This window comes from Lynx rufus, unplaced genomic scaffold (assembly GCF_022079265.1).
Source record: "Lynx rufus isolate CCGP_SWC_20201006 ecotype Redwood Valley unplaced genomic scaffold, mLynRuf1.p SCAF_1, whole genome shotgun sequence".
Classification (NCBI taxonomy): domain Eukaryota; kingdom Metazoa; phylum Chordata; class Mammalia; order Carnivora; family Felidae; genus Lynx; species Lynx rufus.
In genome coordinates this window covers 145,554,875-145,573,257 of record NW_025814823.1, presented here as the reverse complement: position 1 = coordinate 145,573,257, position 18,383 = coordinate 145,554,875, and the positions used below count along the sequence as shown (strand labels likewise).

The 18,383-nt window shown below is 38.1% G+C and overlaps 1 protein-coding gene across 1 annotated transcript in view; it reads right to left on the bottom strand.

The window, feature by feature from the left end:
- ATG10 (autophagy related 10) overlaps positions 1-18,383 on the bottom strand; it is a 261,116-nt gene that overhangs the window by 241,672 nt on the left and 1,061 nt on the right. The window contains exons 2-3 of the mRNA XM_047088644.1: positions 13,041-13,158; positions 4,958-5,077 (exon numbers count right to left, since the gene is read on the bottom strand). Coding sequence (XP_046944600.1) covers positions 4,958-5,065 — 108 coding nt within the window. The 5' untranslated portion in view covers positions 5,066-5,077; positions 13,041-13,158. The remainder of the gene's footprint in view (positions 1-4,957; positions 5,078-13,040; positions 13,159-18,383) is intronic.

Genomic DNA, 18,383 nt, shown 5'->3' with positions numbered 1-18,383 from the left:
CGAAGCCTCGTGAGTTCAAGCCCTGTGTCACGCTCTGTGCTGACAGCTGAGAGCCTGAAGCGTGCTTCCAATTCTGGTCTCCCCCTCTCTTTGTCCCTCCCCTGCTTTCTCTCTCTCTCTCTCAAAAATAAATAAACATTAAAAAAAAAAAAAACTTCAGCAAGTATATCATATCTGGATGCACTATTTTTAGTAATGTCATAACTAATCACTAGGTTCACGTGATGATAGCTCAATCCCTCCTTTCGAAATTCCCCATCAAGTTTTCACCTAATAGTTTCATCCAGTGATTATTATCACTTAATTCATTTCATTAGACATTGAAAAGTAATGATTTTCTAATTCTACCATCATTTCTATATTTATTAGATGGAATTTTGAAAAAATAAAAGTTCCCTTATCACATTAGTCTATTTAGTTACCATGAAATATAGATCATACACAAAAAGTAAGATAAATGTTTATCTCTTTCCTTTTGACTAATAATTTTCTAACAAAAATCTTGATGTCCTAGATTCTCCCAATAATGTTCAATGGAGACGCTTCTACTCTATTCTCTCCTGTGTCTGTTCATTCTATCATTTTCTCTCTCTCTCTTTCTCTTTTATGAACTCTTGGATTTTGAAGATACTTGTCTTTCAAGCTGTTGCATTCATTGTTATTTGCCATCTTTTGCTCTTCCTTATCCTAGAAGACTCAGAATAATATACCAAGACCAGTACAGTTGGTGCTAAATACACTTAAACAGAACTTTGTGAAAAGTTAACTGCAATTTCATTTATAGCATTATTTCTATAATAAAAGACACTGAAAATTTCAAACAACTAGCTAAAAATTATAACCATAATTTGGCTTTTCATGTGCCAGAAACAGTGCTAAACTCTTTGAATGTAAATCTCATTTAATCTACACAACTACGATGTTGTATGGTGGGTATTATTTTTATTCCTATCTTACAAAAAAAGAAAATAAAGGGTACGTAGGTGGCTCAGTTGGTTAAGCATCTGACTTCGGCTCAGGTCATGATCTCACAGTTTGTGGGTTTGAGCCCTGCATTGGGCTCTGTGCTGACAGCTCAGAGCCTGGAGCCTGCCTCAGATTCTGTGTCTCCCTCTCTCTCTGTTCCTCCCCCACTCACACTCTTTGTCTCTCAAAAATGAATAAACATTAAAAAAAAATTTTTTTTTAAAGAAAAGAAGTTTGGAGACGTTAACTAACTTGGCCAAAATCCAGCTAGTAAAGGGTAAAGGAAGGATTTATAGCCATGTTTAAGTCTAAAGTTAATGCTCTTAAATTGTATCTTTAATATCTGACAAACCATTCTGTTAAACAATGGCTCTCAACAAGAGTGTAACACCTCCCTGACAGGTTTGTAAATGTTGGGGGTACGGAAACAAGAACAGTCCTGTCCAGATGCCAAGAGCATGCATTCCACTGAAAAATAATGACTTAGACCTATTCTCCATATTCCACATACCTTTAAAATATAAAAATTGAAACTATTTTGATGACTTTAAGAAACTGTTTTATTTTTAAATTTTTAGATTATTTATATGTTTCATTAATTCACACTGCTCTTCTCATTAACTTTGCAGGGGAAGTAATGTTTTGCCTTATCTGTAAAGTTGAATTTAACCAATTCTCTAAATATTGTCATGATTCTTTTAAATTTAAGAAATAAGATGGATGGTGCCAAATCTATTTATAAACAATCCTGAAGGTATGAGTGACAATATGGGTACTCCTTAAAGGAGATACTCTATATAAGGATAAACAGGATTCTTCTTAAAAAAATTTTTTTTAAATATTTATTTATTTTTTGAGAAGAAGAGAGAGAGAGCATGAGCAGGGGAGGGGCAGAGAGAAGGAGAGACAGAATGAAGCAGGCTCCATACTCTCAGCTTTCATCACAGGGCCCGACACAGGTCTCGAACTCATGAACCGCAAGATCATGACCTGAACTGAACGAAGTAGGACACTTAACCAACTGAGCCACTCAGGCACCCCACCAAGATTCTTCTCAAATATAACTTGCAGGAAAAAAAAATAATGGTTTTTAGGGGTGGAGGGAGGCATTACGAAGGTATACAAGGATATACAAGGTGATGTATATGTTCACTCTCTTCAATGTATTGAGGGCTCATAGGTCTATATACACATCAAAACATCAAACTGTGTACTTTAAATATGTTCAGCTTGTTGTTTCCCAACTATACTTAAAGACAACTATGTTTTAGCAAAATAAAAATAAACTTCTGGAGCCTATAAAGTAAAACAACAGTGTAAGTATTCTCCTCAACAGTCCCACAAAAAAAATGAGATATAATACATATGTAAGGTTTGAAAGAAATAACCAAGTGACTGATTCATAGTCTACTTCATAAAACTAACACAAAACTGCAGAAATTAAGTGGCAAAAATACTAACATCCCAAAATTCAGAAGAAAGGTATGTGCTTTGCCTAGAACCCCCTTTACTAAGATCAACACCATGCACTGAGGCAGGGCGAGGTAAGAAACCACAGTCCTACCACACACACACCCAATCCCAGAAGTCATCAACTGGCCACACATATCCTACATACTATACATCACCGCATGTTGGATTTGGTCCTGACTTTGAAAAATCTTTTTTAATTAGTTACCAATATTTGAAAATTTAGAGATTTCTCCCCCCTAGATCTTTTTCACTTTTCTTGGAAGATCTGGTAACCCCTGGGTCCATGTTCCCAACCTGGCAATAAGACAAGCACTCTGATCAGCTACAGGCCATAGGATTCAGTGTCCATTTTGTCTTGTACCTAGCAGCTTGACCCTTTTATGTTACCATGCCCAGATTTCAAGGCTTTTGAGTTTGCAGTTCTTGCCCTAAGGCTATAAAGATTTTCTCTAAACAGTGTTTTGTTTTCTTTTGGTACTATCTATGGGCTCACCCCCACATTAAAGAAAACTGCCCTTAATTAGAGGTGCAATTCTCATTCCAAGGGTAGGGAACTTTCCTAACTCAGCAGGCAGTGGCAACAAACAAGGAGCCAAACACAGCCATCCCTATCTATCCCTGAAGCAGAGGCGAGACAAGAATAAAAACACATCCTGGAAACTAGTTTTTGATGCACTAGTTTCAACAAATTCAATGAGGAAATTTCGAACAGGTATTTAAGGATTATTTTACGAATCTCCCTCCTAGAGACCTACCCCAGCACCCCCCAACATGTGCATGCATGCAAACACACACACACACACACACACACACACACACACATAAACACAGTCCCAGCTCCCTCCCTAACCCATTCAGGTCACTGAAATGGTAACTGGAGTATCTATTATTCTACCTCCAGCTTAAGACAAAAGAAACTTTCTTTTTAAAAAAATCTGGTGAGGGACACCTGGGTGCCTCAGTGGGTTAAGCATTGACCTCTTGATTTGGGCTCTGATCATGATCTTGCTGTTGGTGACTTCAGGCCCCACGTTAGGCTCTGAGCTGACAGTGTGGAGCCTGCTTGGGATGCTCTCTCTCCCTCTCTCTTTCTGCCCCTCTCCCACTCATTCTCTCTCTCTCAAAATAAATAAATAAACTTTTTTTAAAAATCTGGTAAAAAGGAAAACTTTCAAAGAAATAACCATCAAATTATTACAGGTCAAAAGAGGTCATAAAGCTATACTCATTCAATGAATAAACAACCAGCACTTTCTAAAATCATTATATATCAGAAACAATGATATTAAAGTTAATGAAGGAGATATGTTATTATTATTACTTATTTTTCAACTCAATTCATAAAATAAGAGAAATATTACAAAGAAGGCAACAAAAATTCCTCATTTGCAGATGACCTCACTCTACCTTAGAAGTCACAAGAGAAATCACTGAGACTAAAAGGAGAACTCAGGTGATGGTATGGTTACAAAGTTGACATACAAAAGCAGCAACTCTTTTATATGTCAATAATCACAGAAGAAATAAGATTAATAAACTCAAAAAGAATAGCAAACAAAATTATAAAATACTCAGGAAAAAGATTAATAATAGGTGCTAATAATAAGGTCATGTTATCCTGGAGCAGGAGATGCCACAGAGGCTTAAGAACTGTCCAATAGGGCTGGAGTCTCCCCTGACACTCCCCACCCCAACCCCCATGAAAACTTAGCTGGCATATGACCCAAAGGAAATCATGGCTTCTCTCTCCAGTGGCACTCTAGACTGAATCAAGACCTGGATTTCCCTGGCCTAGTTCTGAATCATAGGAATCAGTTCAAAACTATTCACATTTCTCAGAATTCATACAGAAAACAGCCAATAAGCAAAAAAACAGGAATCACCACTTTTTTAGGAATGAGATTAACACATCAAGCAAAGGAAACATCCTCTCTGAAAATTATCTCAATGAACTCTTTAAAAGCTTGTGGCAGAGAATCTTAACTAAATGTCTGTGTGGAAATAGATAAGTACATAGACCTTTCACACTGTTATTACCAAATAGAATCAAAAGAAAGAATGTTTTGGAATGTGTTTACAATATTAAGAAATTCCCAATTAATTCAGTTCTCAGTATTTCAGAATTTGTGATTGTTTGACTATGATTTGGTTTCAGGATTATCTTTCCACTCTCTGGACAAAAGTACTTTCCTAAGAAAATTAATAGTGTAAATAAATGGTTTGAAGCACCACAGAAGCATCTGTTTACATTCAGATAGTTAATATGCTAAGCATTCTTATCTATTAAATTAAAGCAGGTCACCTAAGGACTTTTCTAGATAATACTTCATTAGCTTAATTATAATGAGTATATATAGTTGAAGCAATAAAATGGACATCTGTTTTAAAACATCTTCAATTCAAGCCTTTTACTAAATCAAACTAGCTTTCACATATTAGTTTCAATTACTGAGGTTTACACGGTCAAAAAAAAAAACAAACCTTCATTTATATAGAATATAAAAATTTCTGTTCTTACCTTCAAAGTTCTCCATTCCCAGCCATCACCTATCTGCTGTGAATGTCTAATGAACTCTGCACAACAATGCTGGAATGTTTTTTCTCCAAAGAACTCATCTTCTTCCATACTAAATGATAACTGCAATATAAAAACTAAGTATAAGCATCAGCTGTGGAATGAATGCTAAAAGTAATTCTGCTAAATCACTTATTTCTTCAAACCAAAATTTGGGACACTGAACGGAAAATATTCTCAGAGCCATTCCAAAAAAGTGTCACATTTCCATCTTTCTCAGTCTATCACCATTTTTTAATCAGGAAGAAAATGTGATCAACATGAAAACTGAAAACCTAGATTTATGGGGCGCCTGGGTGGCTCAGTTGGTTATGCATCCAAAAGCGTCCAACTTCAGCTCAGGTCATGATCTCTCAGGTTCATGAGTTCCAGCCGGGTATCAGGCTTTGTGTTGACACCTCAGAGCCTGGAGCCTGCTTTGGATTCTGTGTCTCCCTCTCTCTCTGCCACTCCCCCACTTGTGCTCTATTTCAAAAATAAACATTAAAAAAAATTTATTTAACCTAAATTTATAACAAATGTGTATCTAGGGTTCAAAAAGTTAATCTGTCCATAAATTTAGTTTCCAGAGCTTAATTTTATCTCACTTCTTCTAAGCTAATGTTTCCAAACAATCTCTTCAGAGCTTCCTTCTCTACTTCCTACCTTACTTAGCCCTTACGTAGATAGCATGGCAGTGCTTAGTAGAGCTGAGCTGTTCTTCACACTTATTAGAGTTCACCTCTCTAACAAATGATGTTCTAAAGCCTGAAAGTATTAGTTCTTCAAGGTGTAAAGTTAGGATCACCTTAGTAATTACCTACTTTATAGAATCTACAAATGTGACAAATCAAGGAATAGCCACATATTTGTTACATAAGTATGTCCAAAACATAAAGTATTTATAAAAAGAGAATTTTAAAGATAGAAAGAAACTGATACATTATGTAATTCAAGTCCCTTAATGAGAAAAATTAGACCAAGTGAATTCCCATGGTCTCCTCTTTGGTGAAAAGCACCATCAAGAAAATTAGCACTTGTTGACTGCTTACTTTGTCAAGCACAATGCTAAATACTTTAAATTCCCATTTAACCCTCACACAACCCAAAGACTATTGTTATCCTCATTCCCCAAATGAAAAGGAGAAAGTAACCTGCTCAAGAAATGCAAATGAGAAAGGATTCAAACCCCAGGAGGGCTCCAGGGCCAATGATCTGTCTACACTAGGTGATTCTCAGTGCAGTATTCTTTCTGATTATTCAAATTTAGTATGACCTATACAAGCATTTGTTCACTCATACAACAAATATATACTTAATATCTATAGTAGGTACTGTGTGTGGTGAAGGATAGATATACAAAATGAAAAATATGTATATATACAGCCCCTGCCTTGTATGAGCTCACACTGTAATAAAGGGAGATAAGCAATAAAAATCGTTACAGTAGAAACTCCCTTAACCAACTTCCATTCAAGCAACTTGCCAGGTTAATCAAAATAGTATCCATCCCCTCAGTAAAACACTGACTGGTGTCTACAACATTCTGATCATGAAGCACCTCCCTTCCCATCAGTTGAGTTTATGTTAATAAACCACATGTGTATATTATAAATACTACTTTAATTAAATACTCCACAAACCAAACCAATAAAATATAAGTAAAAAAAATAATAACTCTTATTTCTATGATTTAATGCCTCAGAAAGACTTTATAACAGTAAGTCTCCATAAGAAAAAGAAACTATCGGGGCGCCTGGGTGGCGCAGTCGGTTAAGCGTCCGACTTCAGCCAGGTCACGATCTCGCGGTCCGGGAGTTCGAGCCCCGCGTCGGGCTCTGGGCTGATGGCTCAGAGCCTGGAGCCTGTTTCCGATTCTGTGTCTCCCTCTCTCTCTGCCCCTCCCCCGTTCATGCTCTGTCTCTCTCTGTCCCAAAAATAAATAAACGTTGAAAGAAAAAGAAACTATCATTGAAGTAGGTATGGACAATGTAACCGAAAAAATCGGTGGGGGAAAAACCAAAAAAAATGGTGGGAGGAAAACCATACAAATCTAGGATTCCATGCTCAGATTGCTACATGAATGGCTTGAATTCTTTCTGTTAAACCAAAATTGGAGGGGCTCCTGGGTGGCTCAGTCGGTTGAGCATCCAACTCTTGATTTCAGCTCAAGTCATGATCCCAGGGTTGCAGGATTGAGCCCTGCACTGGACTCTGCACTGAGCATGGAGCCTGCTTAAAATTCTCCCTGTCTCTCTCTCTCTCCCTCTCCCCTGCTTGTGCTGAAAAGAAAAAAAAATGGAAATATAGAGGATGCATTCTGGGTTCCAAATTCGTGAAGGAAGAATGAATTCCAACCAATTACCCATACTCAAAGAAAATCCCTTAGTCATACATGAGACAACTGGCAAATGAATGTATTTCTGTTCTAAGTATTTTTCTTAAGTATTTTAACTCTAGCTTTAATCAATGTCTTCAATTAATTGCTCAACTCTTAATTCTGACAGCACTGGAAAACAGGACTTCTATTTAAAGTACACACAAATGATGGAGTCCCTTATAAAGAGGGGATAGTGTGGGAGGGTGTGTGGGTGGGCGTGAAGATGAATCTTTAAGGTATATAAGAGTTTTTGTAGAGCAGATTGTCAGTGGGTGAAGCACAAGGGTTAGAACAGTAGTCTAAGCAGGAAAAATGGTATGAACAAAGGCAAGTTAGGGTGTAGAGAACACTAAGACTGATCTCAGAAACATGATGCAGGAAGTATAGAAGGTATAGGGAGATAGAGATAGTCTAGTCATATGCAAATTAAACTTGGCTGCCCTCTACTGGAGCTGAAAGACAGAGTGAAGGCCTCAAAGATACAAGATGGAAGAGTTCTAAACTTCTTGAAGGGAGGTTTGTGTGCCATGCAAGAGTTTGGACTACAAGGTGGTTGTGATTACCTTCAGCAATAATCAGTTCACCACATATGGGAACCAGCAGGGAGCTGCATTGGGCACACATGCAAAGCTAAGGTTTTGCTGGGTGGATTCAGTGTATGGATACATATAGAAGAAGGAATAGAATATGCTAGTGAGAATAGTTCAGAGTTTAGGTAGGAAACATACCAAAAGAAGACTGAAGGGGCTATGAAAATATGGTAGTATCAAAGAGTATTAAATACAAAAAGGGCTAACAACAACCATAGTGAGAGGAAGGAAAAGGAAGCCTAGGAAGGCTATGAGACTTTAGAACTTCAGGAGAGCTTACCAAGTATATAAAGTAACTTAGAGAAGAAGGTCACTGGATCTCAGTAAGTTTAGATAATTATGAGACTTGAAGTGCCTGGGTGGCTCAGTTGGCTATGCATCCGACTCTTGATTTTGGCTCAGGTCATGACTCTGTGAGGTCGGGCTCTATGCTGACAGCACAGAGCCTGCTTGGGATTCTCTCTCTCCTTCTCTCTCTGTCCCTCCCCTGCATGCTCGCTCTCTCTCTCTCTCTCTCTCTCTCTCTCTCTTTCTCTCACTCTCTCAAAATAAATAAATAAACATTAAAAAAAAGAAAACTATGAGGCGTATGTTTGCTGTTTTCCACATGGATACTGAAGTTACTTAGAATTATTTGGAGAGCTGGTGGGGGTGGAGAGCTCTTTAAATAAGGTGGAAGATCAAATGAAAAATTTGTAAATGACAAGGGACAAATGGTAGGAAATGGAAGAACACAGAGATGATAAGTGATACATGGTGTATAATCCTGAGTTCATCAAGAATAAGCACTAATAAACATACATGTGATCCTGATGAGTTAGAACACAGCCTTGGATTCCTCCTCAAGATGGTGGTAAAAGTAGCCAGTAGGGACAGTATGTAAGGAAAAAAACAAAAACAAACAAACAAAAAACCTAGCTTGCTATGTCTGGTGGAGCTGAATTTCATAGGATACGAAAGTCCTCAAAAAGAGCTTCCAAGGAGCCTCAAAGGAGCAAGGATATTGACAAGAGGCTAGAGAAGCAGTGACCTAAAATTGGCTCTGGGGTAGGTAGTGGAGGCTACCAGCAGTCTCCATACCCTGAAATTTATAGGGTGGAGGAAGCAGCAGCTTCCACTCAAAGAACTTCAGTTTTTGTTTGTTGTTCTTTGTTTCAAAGCCAAGTTTCCTTTAAAACTAGTTAGTGGAAGCAATGACCTGTGAAGATGTTAACGTCATGTGATATGTAAGTGTGAAAACTGATCCACACTACATCCACTGGGCACCCCCACCCTAGAAATTCACAATACACACTGTGGTGGGGAAATTACTAACTTGGGGTTTCCTGATGCTTTTAACCATAAAATTCTTTTTCTGGGAATACTTAATTTACTTCACAGAATGTAGTAAAGACAATAATGGGTTTAGGATTTATATGTTTGTTTGTTTTTTTTTAATTTTTTTTTTCAACGTTTATTTATTTTTGGGACAGAGAGAGACAGAGCATGAACGGGGGAGGGGCAGAGAGAGAGGGAGACGCAGAATCGGAAACAGGCTCCAGACTCTGAGCCATCAGCCCAGAGCCTGACGCGGGGCTCGAACTCACGGACCGCGAGATCATGACCTGGCTGAAGTCGGACGCTTAACCGACTGCGCCACCCAGGCGCCCCTATATGTTTGTTTATTGCAGATGTGTGCTCCTGAAATCACAATGGAAAATCTGAGAGGGTAAGAAAACAGTGGGAGAATAGGTTTGGGAAAAGAAAGCAGCAAGTACAGGAATGCAAGTACATAAGAGACAATAAAGTACCAGTACTCAGTACTTCTACTGAGGCAGTCATCAAATGTTTCAGGTATGGATGAGAGATCTCCGGGTTACATACCAAATCCCGGTTAAGGAGCTTCAGTGCATACACAAGTTGAGAAAGTGATACCTAAGAAGGAAGACACTAGAAGGAAGAACGGAAGCCAACTTAGCAAAGGAGGGAGGCAAAGGAACAGGATGCACAAAAATCTGAACGTAAGGGAAGGTCTGGTAATCGAAGAACTCTTGCTTAACTGAAATACAGAGGTAGAAGAGAGGTACTGAGAGAACTACTGCTGATGAAGACAGAAGAGCCTGGTACCCTGAGGGCTCAAAAGGGTGTTGAAAGTGGGGGGAATCTGATCATATTTGCATTCTGGCTTCCAGGAGGGACTACAGGCTTTGCCTGACTAAATGAAGACCAGTTGATAGTCTCTAGCAATAATCCAGGAAAGACAAAATGATGCTAAACAGAGCCAAACACTGGAGGTAGGGTGGAAGAGGGAGGGATTCAAAAGACATTTTGCTGGTATACTCATTACAACTGGTGATCTTGATATGTGAGGGATAGATGAGAGAAAAGATTTAAGAGAGATTCCCAGCTCTTCACCCTAGGTAGTGGTGCACTGAGCAAGAGCAGGTTTGGGGACTGAGATGGGCTTAATTTAACCACACTGAGCTTGAGTTTAAAAAGCCTGTGGAATAACCACGTGAAGGGAATCTAGCAGGCATTTGGAGATGGATCTGGAATTCAGAAGGAAAGAGAGATCTGGGCCAGAAATATTGATTGTAAATCAACATTACGTAAATAAGAGAACACATATGATCACTCAGAGAGAGGATACAGAACTAGAATAGAGAGACCAAAAAGGAGCAGTCAGAAAATTAGGGTTTTTTTTTTAACTATATAATGACCCTGACATATATTGAGATACTAAATCAAACAAAAATTGAATGTAATTCATTTAAAAAATACTAATATATTTTGGCATATTTTATAAATTCCAAACAAACACTTATTTAACAACAAAATTGAACTAAAGTAAAAACACTCCATTCCCTAAGCCCCCCCAGGTTACTTGAGGTTTACCTAACTATTCAAAATGTTAGTTGAAACATAAAATTTCACTCAATAGCCATAGTTTATCTAATTAACAGCTCTGTGCCAGTAGCAAGATGACAGCACATCAAAGCACCAATTAATATTTGGTTGAATACTTTTAAAATTATCTAAGGACTGGGCTTTGCTGAAGGATGTTACATATAATAATACATACACTTATGGCTTGATTACAAAATTAAGAACTATATTATATTAAAATGATATCCATCTCAATTTAAATCATTATATCATAATGAAATATCACTGAATAATTATTGTCTCTTTGCTCAAGTAAGAATATTTCAACTTTCTAAAAATGAAAACATAATATAATCAACATTTTTATATACACTTTTCAAGCTGTAATACACTGGTCTCTACCAAGTTTATAGACTAGTAGAGGCAGAAATGAGAATATTAGAACTTCCTACTATGAGATGCCTAAAATTATGGCCAAAAATGGAAATAACCACAACTGCAGCTTAATAAGCAAAAATGGCAAGAATTTATTTTGCAAATATAAAACCTTAGACATGTGAACTTCCTCGGTTTCCAGGCATAAGCTTAAAAATAAATTCAGACTTGGGGCACTTGGGTGGCTCAGACGGTTAAGCATCCGAGTTCGGCTCAGGTCATGATCTCACAGTTTGTGGGTTCAGGCCACGCATCAGGCTCTGTGCTGACAGCTCAGAGCCTGGAGCCTGCTTCAGATTCTGTGTCTCCCTCTCTCTCTGTCCCTCCCCCACTCGCACTCTGTCTCTCTCTGTCTCTCAAGAATAAATAAATGTTTTAAAAAAATTAAAAAGATAAATAAATAAATAAATTCAGACTAGAGGTGACAAGAGAACACAAGTGAACTCTCTCTCAGTAAAAAGACTAATTCCAATTCTCATCTCATCCTAAACAATGAACCTCTCATTTCTTATTATAAATAAAAGTTAGAAGGGAGTCAGAGCTCTTTCATGCCATAAAATGTAGGTTGTTAATACATCTATTTTGCTGGAGTCTTACTCCTGCTGGAAAGCTATTTGATTTTTTTTTTTTTAAGCTCAAATAATCAAAACCTTTTTTTTTAACTGCTTCAGCAGAGGCTAAAGATTGGGAAGGTAGAATAATTTTTCTCCCCATCAAGTGAAAGCAGTCTTTCTAAACTAGAGGTTAGCCCTAAGACTAGACAGTGTGAAGAAGCTTATTCTGCTGCTATTAAATATCTTTTCAGAAAAACAGCCCCTGTGAATTCTAATACTGCGTATAATCATTGCTCAAATGATCCTTTTTAGTTAGAAACAATTTTTTTCACTACCATTCTCCACTTTTTTCATGTGCTTTTTAATCTAATGTGCGGGGAACTGATTGGTTTTAATTTATTTTATTTTAGTTTTAGTTTATGTCAAAGACATTTCTTTTGATGAACCTATAAATCAATGTACATTAGAATCAAAGTGAGACTAAAACACTTAAAGAAATATAACTAAGTTTCCCCAGAACTCAAGATCATTTACAAAAAAATGTGATTATAACAGAATATACCATGAATACCTTTAAACATTAAAGATAATTTTTAATACTAGGAAACTTCCTCTGTGTTTGTCCCTCCCTGCAGCAATACCACATTATTATAAATTTAGATTTAGATTTAGACTCTTTCCAAAAACAAAACAAACAAACCAAACAAAAAATACATGTAATTACTAGATAGGGGTGTTAAACTGAACCCAATACCATTATAAGAATTTGGTTTGAATTCATTTAGCTAATCACTTACCTAGCAAGGCTCTTGGGCAGTGGTCCTCAAATTTCAGAGAGCAAAGAAGCAGTCAGCGTACAAATTTAAATGTGGAATCTAAGGCCCAGATCAGGGAGATTACCTGATTCTGAAGGCCCCCAAACACACATTTGTAGTTAGCACCAGAGATAGTTTCCAGGAAGAAGTATGTTAGGAAATTGAGACAAAAGACGGATTGTTTTGATATGGCTAGCGAATGACCTGGATTTCAAGGCATTTGACAGCCTGGCTGGAGCACAGCAGGGATAGCCCTGGTAATCCAACAAATAGCATGGGGAAGCAGCAAAAGGGAGAAAGTTTGGTTCAGTCTTGACAGCCACTGACCAGTGAGCCCAGCACTCCCTTCCTGCCATCCCACTAAAATATGTATCCCAAATAAAGTTCAAACAGGATACAACATTATACCTGGAATGTAACTGAAGGATGTTAATCCGTATCTGATGCTGGCTGTGGTCTCTAGCAGCAGGAAGTCCAGTTAGGAAGAATATAAAAAAGCATCTCACTCTACCTCATTCTGAATTTCCTAAAAAAAAAAAAAGAGAGAGAGCGTGAGGTGCCTCCTCCACTACTGGTTTCCAAGCCCATTAGTGATTCTCTCTCCAGGCAGTTTTCTCTCAACAATATAATGCTCATGACCAGAGCTGGAAGGTAAAGCCAAGTGGAGCACTGCATGCTACGGTGTAAAGTCAGCCCTAGGTAGCTGTGGGGACAGGAGGAGCACTCAGAAGAGTGCGACCTTACCACTATCACTTCCTCTGCAAAAACTCAAAAAAACAGTAAACCATTTCAAATCACACAAAATCACTCCCCTTGTTATACACACAGGACAGAAAAATGAAAGAGTAGGAAAGGAAGGCCTCTTCTGAGTACACAAAGATCTGTCATTCATTAATTTGACTGTATCTTTGAACACTCTCCTACCTCACACGTAGAGGAAGAGTTCTGCCTTACCTAGATGTAGGGAGAGTGGTGCAGAGAGCTTGCTCACTCTGACCAGAGTCAGACAGTCCCTACACTAGTCCCTCTTCTGTCAAGGTAAGAAAATCAAAAAAATCAATAACAGTATGGGACCAAGGTGACGCTCTTGCACCATAAGAAAAAAGAACACTGCCATAAAGAGAAAGAGAGAAGCGCACCTGAGTGGTTCAGTCAGTTAAGCATCTGACTTCAGCTCAGGTCATGATCTCACAATTCGTGGGTTGGAGCCCCACATCAGGCTCTGTGCTGACAGCTCAGAGCCTGGAGCCTGCTTCAGTCTGTGTCTCTCTGTCTCGGCCTCTGCCCCACTCATGCTCTGTCTCTCTGTGTCTCAAAAATAAAATAAAAACATTTTAAATAATCAAGATGATTGTTAAAAAAAAAAAAGAGGAAGAGAGAAAGCTTGCTTCTGTGTTGGGCTTACACTGGGAATCAGGAGAAAAACTTGGAAATTATCTACTTTACATTCCCAATTGAAAAAGAAAAAGGGAAAAGAAAAATACAGCCTCCAAAAGCAAGAGATGAGGGAGGGGAACAATAGCTGAGAGTGTAAAAGAAAGTGGATAAGAAAAAAACTGGGAGTTCAAATATATAATAATAGTAGAGATTTAAATTCTATATGAGAGGCAATACAGATAAGTACAGAAGCTGGAAAAAATCTAATTAGTATTTTAACATATACATGTGAGTTGATCTCCTAACACAGAAGGAAAAGGACCAAGATGTAAACAAAGCATATTGATAGATTAGAGGACAAAGACCACAAATCCAACCTACAAATAACTGACATTTCTGAACTGAAATCATAGGCAAACATACCACTGAAAAATTACTCCTGAGCTAGAAAAAAAAAATCAAACATATTTACTTTTATAAATTGAGAGGATTCACTGTGTTTCTGAGAAAACTGTTGGGGGGAAATATCTATGCCTAGAGGTAGCAGAGTGGAATATCTTATTTTAAAAAAATAAAAAGGAGGGGCACCTGGGGGCCTCAGTCGGTTGAGCGTCCGACTTCGGCTCAGGTCATGATCTCACAACTCGTGGGTTCGAGCCCCGTGTCGGGTTCTGTGCTGACAGCTCAGAGCCTGGAGCCTGCTTTGGATTCTGTGTCTCCCTCTCTCTCTGCCCCTAACCCACTCGCATTCTGTCTCTGTCTCTCAAAAATAAATAAACATTAAAATTAAATAAATAAATAAATAAATAAATAAATAAATAAATAAATAAATGAAAAAAACAAAGATGCGGAAAAAAAAGTTTATCTACACAGGAACAAAAATTAAAGTAGCCTCAGCCATCTCTTCCACAGCAAGGAACACCAAAAGTCGATAGAGCAATGTCTAAACATCTGAAAATTTCTGACTTACAAGTTTGCATCTTAGCACCTATAACGCAGTCAGGCACACTGTAAACAAATAAAAGTTGCAATAAAGAAAATTAAAAATTTAAATGAATTTATTTTATATATCTCTACCTATTGTACCCTTCTTCTACTTTCAAGTTTATTCACCAATTGGTCTTTTCCCATTCAAACAACAGATTTATATGACATCTAATCTTTCTGATACCAGTGTCATTTTTATAAGATTATCATATTTTTATATAAAACAAGACTTTTCTGTAAGCACACAAGAGAAATTGATCCACCATTGGTGATGATTTGAGCTCTTTGTGCTTTTGAATACTGAGTGGGACTTGTAGAGACTAACTTGTCTGCATGTATGCTAATTAGGCCAGAACCAGGAACTAATGGTATATGAGTTTGACCAAAGTTATTCCACAAATAAGAAGATACAGAAAAAGTCTGTATCAGAAACTACAGACTCTGCTATTCTGAAAATAGATGATAAAGCCATATATTTTTAAAATATACTACCAAGTGCCATTAAAAAAATAATTGGTGGGGCACCTGTGTGGCTCAATTGGTTGAGCATCTGACTCTTGATTTCTTTCCATTCAGGTCATGATCCCAGTGTCACGGGATGGAGCTCCATGTGGGGCTCCACAGTGAGCATTGAGTCTATTTGGGATTTTCTCTCTCTTAAAAAGAAAAGAATTAGTGTTCAACATTTTTTAATGAGAGAAACATTCCCTTTTTCTTCACAAAGTCTTCATTAAAAACTAGATGGGGTAGCTTGGTGGCTCAGTCAATTAAATGCCCAACTCTTGATTTTGGCTCAGATCATGATCTCACACTTAGTGAGATGGAGCCCTGCATGGGCTACTAGACAGTGTGGAGCTTGCTTGGGATTCTCTCTCTACCTCTGTCTGCCCCGCCCCCGCTCACGCATGCTCATTCAAACGCTCTTTCTCTCAAAATAAATATTAAAAAAAAAAAACAAAAAACTAGAGGGGCACTATGTGGCTCAGTTGGTTTAAGCATCTATCAATTTTGTCTTGGGTCATGATCTCACGGAAGGTTCATGAGTTTGACCCCATGTGAGGCTCTGTGTTAACACTGCAGAGCCTGCTTGAGATTCTCTCTTACTCCCTCTCTCTCTGCCTCTCCCCCACTTGCATGGGCTCTCTCCCAAAATAAACTTAAAACAAAACACTAGATTAGCATACCTTCTTACTTCCACAAGCTTTCACTCATTCACCTGGCACCTGCAATATCCCAGCACTTTGCTGTGTGTGTCCTCATAGAAAGGAATGTCAAATGTTTCCTGGGAAAATCAAAGACTCTAAAAGAAGGAGTCTAGAAGACTTGAATCCAGTTCTTGAAGAATTGAATTTTGATACATGAATGAGGGCTTACCAAGTAGAGACAAAGTCATGTCAAAGAAATGGAAGAGCTCTTCAACAAAGGGCCTGAAAAGTTTGCTAAGTTTTAAAAATAAAGTGCCAATACATGTGCATAGATTGGGTAAAGCATAGGCTGATATGGTCCAATGGTTCCCAACATTGGGAGGGACCATTCTCAAAGAAGTCGTTTGGAAATGAGTGAGAACATAGTTGTCACAAATAGGAGGGTGTGTAGTTTGCTATTGCAATTTAATGCTCAGGGAACAGATACAAAGAGCATCTACAAGGTATGAGGCAGCTCCATAAAAATGCCAGATGAGCCCCCATTAAGAAACACTAGGAAGTGGGTTAAAAGTAAACAAAGCCTTGAGGTGCCTGGGTGGTTCAGTCAGTTAAGCATCAAACTTCAGCTCAGGTCATGATCTCATAGCTGGTGAGTTTGAGCCCTGCAGTGGGCTCTTCACTGACAGTACAGAGTCTGCTTAGGATTCTCTCTCTCTCTCTCTCCTTTTGCCTCTTCCCCTCCCCTACCTCTCAAAATACATAAATAAACTTGAAAAAAAAATGTTAACGAAGTCTAGAAAACTAACCATAGTGTTTCTTAGCATATTTTTGAAATCTGAGATCACAACCTGCATTTCTGTCAATAAATATTTACCTCTAAGAAAGCTGTGTTTTTCCTGAGAAGTGGTATGCTTCTTTCTTTCCTTTGACCACCACGAAGCTGAGAACTTAGTCTACAGGAAGGTCAGGCAGTAGGGGGGTGGGGGGGGAGGGAGGAAGGGAAGGAAAGCAGTTTACAGATAACTCCAAAATTCTATGAAGAAATTCCATTTAAAACAGTGAGCAATAAGAAACCACTGTAGTTTCTTGAGCTAGCATAGAGATTTTTTTAAAAGTTTTCTCTGAAGGCTATTACATGACAGTGATATGAGACAACCCTAATCTCAAAGATAAACTTGTATTAATATGTTCCTGGGTTCTGCAAGCCTATAAGATCAGCACTTCAAGGACTGAAGTACCAAGCTCTTTAGAGGTACCTCTGGTTTTACAGTTTTCAGCAACCTTTCCCTATTCTGGATGCTTTTAGGTAGGCTTTATTCTCCATTCCCCTACTTTCCAATCCTTTTATACCCAGTCTGCTTGGCCCCTGAAGACATTTGTTTTCAACACATAATCACTAAATAATCTCTATGGCACTTTGTTGTTGTTATAGTTCCTGACTGTGTTTATGATTCAAACACTGCCTCTAGGGTCCCAAACATCTCTAGGCTTCAAAGATATTAAGAATCAAATCAAACTCAGACTCGAACAATCTACTTATATAAAGCAGACATATTTTTCCTTAAAGAGTTGCTTATCTTTCTCAGAAATGTATAAGCATTAAGACCTGCTATCAATTTAGAATTTGTCATAAAACGTTATGGCCATCTTGATTGCCTCATCATGTACCAGTGTCTCATTTAATCCTAAATAAACGGGGAAACGAACTGGCAAAGGGAGAAGAATGTAAGGAGAAACAATCCTGTAAGTCTAGCTATATCCAAATGAAACCAGGGTAGAACCAGAAACTGTTTCCACTAACTTCCTCAATTAAAATATCAATAACAATGTTTAATTCTTGTAATTGCAATCCCTTAATTTGCATTTCTCAATATTCAACATTTCTTTTTAGATCAAATTTTCATTTTGTAAATGTTTCCTTTCGTCCATATTCAACTCTTCAGAAGCAAGAAGTAAGGATTCTACTTGGGGTCCAATAATGTTGTTGAGGGACTATGTTTTTCAATTCTGAAAGTATAAACTTAAGCTTTTGTCACTAAAGAGTGAGGCCACTGTTGAGGCGCCTGGGTGGCTCAGTTGGTTAAGCCTCCACCTTTGGCTCAGGTCATCTCAAGGTTCACATTAGGGCCCCATCACAGGCTGGGTGCTGACCGCTCAGAGTCTGGAGCCTGCTTCAGATTCTGTGTCTCCCTCGCTCTTGCTCTCCCTCTCTGCCTCTCCCTCACTCGCACTGTCTCTCACA